At 41.4% G+C, this 6,878-nt stretch overlaps 1 protein-coding gene across 1 annotated transcript in view; it reads right to left on the bottom strand.

Annotated features, from left to right (window-relative positions):
- Positions 1-6,878, bottom strand: part of LAS1L (LAS1-like (S. cerevisiae)) — a 34,555-nt gene extending 27,677 nt beyond the window's left edge. Inside the window, exons 1-5 of the mRNA XM_009334276.1 lie at positions 6,758-6,878; positions 6,500-6,569; positions 5,201-5,282; positions 3,972-4,169; positions 2,030-2,076 (exon numbers count right to left, since the gene is read on the bottom strand). Of these exons, the coding sequence (XP_009332551.1) occupies positions 2,030-2,076; positions 3,972-4,169; positions 5,201-5,282; positions 6,500-6,569; positions 6,758-6,870 (510 nt within the window). The 5' untranslated portion in view covers positions 6,871-6,878. The remainder of the gene's footprint in view (positions 1-2,029; positions 2,077-3,971; positions 4,170-5,200; positions 5,283-6,499; positions 6,570-6,757) is intronic.

Genomic DNA, 6,878 nt, shown 5'->3' with positions numbered 1-6,878 from the left:
TGTACCACTCTTGCTATGCCAACCCAGGGTAAGTGTTTAAATATAAGCCTAAAAAAAGCTTCAAGTAGTATTTATTTGATATCTGGAACATTCAATTGCTGTCATGGTTAAGAAATTATTTGGATGTACCAAACCATCTGCCCTTAAAGGGCAGAAAAACAAGCCCATGTCATTTTTTTCAATCCTTTCCTAAGTTTCAGAGATTTTATCAGCTATAATCAGTTTTAAATTACAGGTCTACTGTTGTACAGAACAGAGTTTCAGAGGCCAACAAAGGACCAATATGCTTGCATCTATTCAAATTACTGGCAACAGTTATTAATGCATAAAAGTAGTATTATGTTTTTTATTAAAGACAAACTTCAGTTAAGAACTTGCACATATCAACCACATGGAGTAACACTCATTGCCGCTGACAGATCTTGGCAAGCCCTTTGCCCACCGTTACTCAGTGTACTTCAGAGTGGCAAAAATGATATATTAAAGGAAGCTATATCCGCAAGACATGTATCTACAGAGCATTCATTTTTCACAGTTCAGCTGTATTTTGTCACAGTTGCCAGACTTAGATGTGCATCGCTGGAAATCATTGAATAAGAAAGGCAGCCTTACAGGGTGAACAGAGACATTTCAAAAGCACAGTATGCAGCATTCAATTAAATTGAGGCATATAACATAGAGTTTACTCTTTAGCCTGTATTTACACCATTTCGATGGGATAAGGAGAATTTCACATGAGCTTCGAAACAAAAGTTTTGAAATTACTCTTCAGAGATTGACTGACTACTCCTTTCCTCCCATTCAGCCCTGGCCAGTTTAAATTTTGAAGTTGCATTTTCCTATTCAGTCTGAAATACTTCCCTCTGTTCTGCTAATATGTTAAGAGGTCACTCACCACATATAATCAATTTGTCTCCTTTACGATGCAATGCAAAACATACAATAAGCCAGTACCAACTACAGAAAGGGAAGGATGAATAAAGGAGAATCACGTTATATACTCCAAAACCAAGACAATGAAGAAAACTGGATGTTAATTTTCAATAAAATTCCTGACCCTAGCTCTCATTGCTGATTAAGTCTACACTTCACTGGAATGTTAGAACACCTTTTCCTTTAGCCCCTAATGATATTAATCAAAATAAAAGTGAGAACAGCTCCCCAATAACAATAGTATGTTGGTGAGGTCATATCCAAAGACATTTTACAGGGTCTGTAACCCAGCTCTCAACACATCTTAAGAACTATCCCATTATTAAGAAGGGGAAGCTGAGCAGAGAGAGATTTCTGGGGCAAATTATTCACAAATCCAAACTGCAGCACCTCAGCCACTGGGCCATTGCAAAAGTGTATGATGGATGATAGAAAACATGGGCTAATGACTTCTGAATGACAGGTCTCAATTTCCAGAGACACTAGGGTGAACAAAAACAAACTGAGCACTATCCACTTGGACAAGGAAGACTTGGGATCTCCAACAAGTACTTATCTCATTTATAAACATGAACAAAGTGTTCGCGTTAGAAACCATCACAACTCAAATTGCTTGTTCTCTGCAGCGAAGCTTTACTTTGGCAAGCCATGTATGACAACACTAGGAGAGGTATCTGAACAAGGAACTAACCAAGCCTCCCTCGGCACATGCACCAGTCACAGGTCCCCTATGGGCTATGCACTAGACGGCAGCACTACTTTAGGTAAGAGTACACAACCTGGCAAGCACTGGTAGCACTGTGGACACTGGCATACTGCCACCTCTGCAACACTGATACAAATACTGCTTCTGTATCACTGACGCTTCTAGACAGATTCTAACTGTGGGAGGACGCTACAGGGAGAAAAAAGGGATCCCTGCACTTACATGAAATAAACTCCTGGCACAGCAACTCTGTCATGCTAGCACTCAGGTATTTCAAATGAGGCCTGGCCAAGAGCACCAGTTCTTCAGTTTGGGCAAGAATGAAGAGAAGACTTATTGCCCCAAGCAGGAAATGAGAACCGAAAGTGCTGATGATCAGACTGCACTTACCCGAAACTGCTCATTCTTGTAGGATATCAGCACATCTCTGACTTTTTCTAGAAATAAACATAAATATATAGTTTAAACAGGGAATGGATCAACTATATAAGGGAATTTTGTATCTGGGCAAGCTGCTTAGTTCTGCTGAATATACACTCAGGGAAGACACCAGTCAAATGAAGTCATAAATTCTGATTCAGACAACACTCTGAAGACTCCTACAGCTCCCAGACTTTTCCAGCAACATAAATTTTATCGTGGGGTTGAACCAGGAGTTCAGTATTTTATCACTAACAGTGGCCAAAGACAGGCAAGTTGGATAAATCCAGAGAGCTCAAAAAAAATCCCTAAATATATCAGTTTAGGAAGAAATTGTTCCCATAGGCAGTTCATGTTCTGATGCATATTTGTATTCCTTATACTTGCATTTTAAACCTGTTGCAACAGCACTGTGGCTATTTGCAAACCAACCACATCCTTACTGGACTTTATTAAACTTTGATTTACCATCTACATGAAATGTCCTTTCTCTATCTGTGGACCACTTTTACTGTACCTGAAATAGCACCATCTTTCAATATACTTCACCATTCAGGTGTCATTGTCACCTGCTATCAGGATGCCCACCACCCAGTATCAGCTTAGATAAACTTCACATGCATTCCAACTGTAGGACTGATATACCATTGACATTCCATTACTCTGGACATATAAATCACAGAATCTACTGTATCATTCTGCAACTTTCAGCAACTGGGGGTGGGGTGTTCTTTTTTTTTAGGGTAGCCAGGGAGCGGAAGGAATAGCACATGCTTGGATCTCATCCAACATGAAGTCAGACAGAAGCCCAGACATATGGTCTGACAAGAAAAGTGGTAAGTGCTGCTGCATTCCAAAGTTTAGTACTGCCTCTAGGTTTGGATTGTTCTAATAAATTCTGTATTAAACTCAAAGTGCACAACAAATGAGCTAATATTTTCTGGATCACAGCTACTGTATCTATGTATGAGTGTGGTATAAAGGAATTTACTAAAGACTTGCAACAAATCTATAGCTCCTAAAGCCAGAAAGATCATTATAGTCACCTAGTGTGACCTTCCAGGGAGCAATAGGGGTCACTTCAGCATTTCTGCACACTCTCTGGACCTTGGATTGGGCTGCTGTAATCTGTTGGGCAAGTTACTCCCTATAAGCATGCCATGTTTTGTCAGAAAAAATTATGACTAATTGGTTTTACTGTTTGATACCTCACGTGTCTCAAACTCGCAGACCAGCCATCTAATCTGAACTCCCGCTTCCTCCAGTAAGTCATTCAAACTAGAAATCCACTTTGAGAAAAGCTCCTTATTTTGGGTTCAAAGACTTCTGGTGATGGAAAAGCAACCACTGGAACAGTTTACCAAAGTTTTCCCATTGTTTTGCACTTTATATCTTAGATTTATGTCCAGGTTGAGTTACCTGTGATTTTTTTTTTTATACTATTGGCAGCTAGTGACTTTTCTGTCCACGTGCGAAGTATTTTGAAACTGGCTGAACTGCCTTTATCCTGCTCTTGCTCATGTTATGAATCTACAGAGTTTTGAGGTCTATAAAAGGACCACAGCCTTCTATGTCAGTAGTGGCCTCAATACCAAAACTGTGGCTGTCAAGACACTACAAGTAACTTTTACAATGCTTGGTCCTAAACCATCCCAGTATAACTGTTGCTACTGATTAGGATACTGCATATTTGATAGAAGTAAAAGATTTTATGCTACAAATTCAGTGAACTAATACAAAAAAAAGTCAGTCACCCCAAGAATCCATCAAGGCCCAAAGAGGCATCCCAAAACCTGAGCTGAAAGTATGTCTTTATACATTGTCAGGGCTAGAAGATAACACTTTTAAACTGCTTTCTCTAGCATGGGACATATCTAATCCTCCTAACTGCCATTGTTCTAGAGACACCTACCATGGAATTCCTTGTGTTTCTGACAGGCCTCATGCTGTGGGGTTCGAATCTCCCATGCATCATTGTCCAACTCTGCATTTGTTTCCACCCCTTCCTGCTCCTCTTCCTCGTTCTCGTCCTCACTTTCTTCACACAAATTATTGCCCAGCTGACGGCTCCAATATGTCTTTCGTAGCCAGTCCAGGACAACATCACAACCTAAGGGAGAACAGAAAACATTCTCTTCCCAGTAAGGTTTTCTTCGTTATTGAAAAAAAATAATATAGGTGGCAGATTGCTAACTTGCATTCTGAGAAAAAATGCTGTTAACAAGTTACAAACCCTAAAATCACATGCAAGTCCATTAAGGAAAAGGTGAGAGAGTTTTAAAAAAATACAACAAAAAAACACAACAAAAAATCCCCCACAACCCAGCATCACAGGCCTGGTAACCCACCCACTGTCTTTTTGGCAATAAAAAAGATTGCACACTGCTATAGCGCTGCACCTCACTCAAGCTAGGCCAAATTTAAGCAGAAACTAAGTCCCAGCAGTGGTGTTCTGATGAAAAGATGAGTCAATTCTTTAGTATCACCATGATCAACATAGTGTCTATAAGAATAACATTCATTTTTTATGCAGAGACTACACTAGGCATACATTGGATAGAGTAGAAAGAAAACCCCTTTTCTCCCATCACTATTTCACTATCCAACTCAATCTAAGGACCCAGCTGAAGGTTATTTACCTGGCTCCTCAGTACTTAACCCAAAATTCCCAGGAATCCCTTCAAACACCATGAGCTGGTCATTCATCCAGGCTTGCAGTACCTACTGCATTTCTCCCTAGATGGGATTTTTTTAAGAGTCTCAGGTACCTCTAAATCATCAGGAAAAGCACTTACCTCTTGCCCTGAGATGAACTTCCTGTGCTGTAAAGAAGCAAGAGGGCTGAACTATTGTTTCCAGTGCTTTTTTTCAAGGGAAGGAGAAAGTCTCTGGACACCTGCCCTGTGATGCACCACAGCTTGGAGCCACTGGATGCAGTTCAGCTACCCACACAGGGCAGCAGCAAACCCTCCCGATGTCTCCACACCACAACTCTCCCTGCCAGGACAAGTCCGCTGCCTGCCCTGCAGCGCCCCAAAATGGAGGGAGGGGTGCTCCCCTCAGGGCCTGCAGCACTGGCATTGCCAACCCAAGCACACCTCAGGCTGGGCCCTCCCAATGCCACCTGCTGGCAGCACTCACCCTTGCGGCACAGAGCCAGCCGCGGCAGCTTCCCGTGAGTCAGCTCATGACGGAGATCCACAACCCAGATAGGGATATCCACCTGGAAGAACAGCCACAGGCATTACTCCACAGTTCCCACTGCATCCTGACACAACTGTATGGCAGCCCTGCAAGGCTGCACAGAACCTCTGCCTGGGTGGGAACAGCCTCTTCCGGGCCACTCCTGCACCACAGTCCCCCAGCTTCCCACTTCAAGGGTGGGCTGAGATCCCCTCCTCTCTGATCCCACTCCTCCTGTGCCCTAGGATCCATACAAACTTGGGATTTTACAGTTTAAGTTCTTCAACGTTACTTGCAACAACAGATGTCTTTTTAGACAGAGGTGTTATGTATCACTTAATGAGATACTGAGAAGCAGTTAAACTATATTTAAGCTGATGAAACATTCTGGATGAGAGTTTGTATATCAAAGGTACAAATCATAGCATATATAATACTCAAACCATACACACTCTTAAATTGCATGCAATTTTTTGCAACTTTCCTAAGGACAACTAACTTTATGCAAGACCTCTATTTTTAAGCTTGACCAGTTTTAACAGGTGAGAAGCAGCACCTTTCTTAAAAACCCAGCCAAAAAAAAAAAAAAAAAAAAAAATCAATTCTTCATTCTCACATAGGGGCCCCAGACAAAGCTGCATATATAGAATAGTCTCAAATACTGTCTGTTCTTCACTTTCAAAACTTGCTGTTCAGACCCAGATAAGATGCTCAGTGCAGCTGGCAATAGGAGGACTCAAGTTAGTCCTGCTACTACAATTACACCTTGAACCTTCCCCTCCTCCACACAGAAGTGGACAAGTTTACCTCAAGCGAGAGACATAATACAGATGTCTGCAAATGCGATTAAGTGCTTTTTATGTATAACCTTGCTTGTCAAAGACTAGAAATTATAAACCATAGCTTAAGCTCTTTTTCCATATATCAGTAGCTAAGAAACAAAAATGTGTGGTGTATATGTCAAGTGGGACTATTTACATGTAAATCAAGACTTTTGATCACACAATTGAAACAAAATGTTTTAATGATCATCAGCCTTTGTTACTCCTAATCTGACTTTAAAGAACAAAGTTTTAGATGTAGTTACATCAAGCCTCTTTAAAACTTTGCAGTTGGAAAGAACTGGCATCTATATCCATTATTTTGGTTACAAAAGAATGACTCCCCACAACTCCCTCCACCCAGTGCTGTTAATAGATAATGCATACGCTCTCTGTATATACATAAGTTATCGAGTAACTCTTATTAAATATTTACCTCTCTGGCTAATTGTCTCAGAGGAATGCTGACCATTTTCTGTTTCCTTTCTGTGATCAAGTTGACAAACCTGCATGCAGGTTACAGAAAAGATAAATGACTATCAAGAGCTGCAGAGAAACTTGCAACCCCAGAGACAAATCCCCCACATGCTGTACAACACTGTGGTCCCAGAGATGCAAAGTGAAATTAAGACAGCTGAATAATGCTATCTGTCCAGGTCTCTCTCACAGCACACAGGCCTCCCGAGCCCCCTACCTTACAAGAGCCAGCCCATAAGAGAGGATGAGCTCATGCGACTTCAATCTGCCAGATGAATCCAGGACCTTGCAACGAATCAGTTCTGCGGTGCAATCCACTGCAAGAGGCATTTTGGGAC

The sequence above is a fragment of the Pygoscelis adeliae genome, unplaced genomic scaffold (genome assembly GCF_000699105.1).
Source record: "Pygoscelis adeliae isolate BGI_AS28 unplaced genomic scaffold, ASM69910v1 Scaffold191, whole genome shotgun sequence".
NCBI classification, from domain to species: Eukaryota; Metazoa; Chordata; class Aves; order Sphenisciformes; family Spheniscidae; genus Pygoscelis; species Pygoscelis adeliae.
Note: the sequence above shows the minus strand (reverse complement) of the source record. Positions and strands in the feature narration are given on the sequence as shown.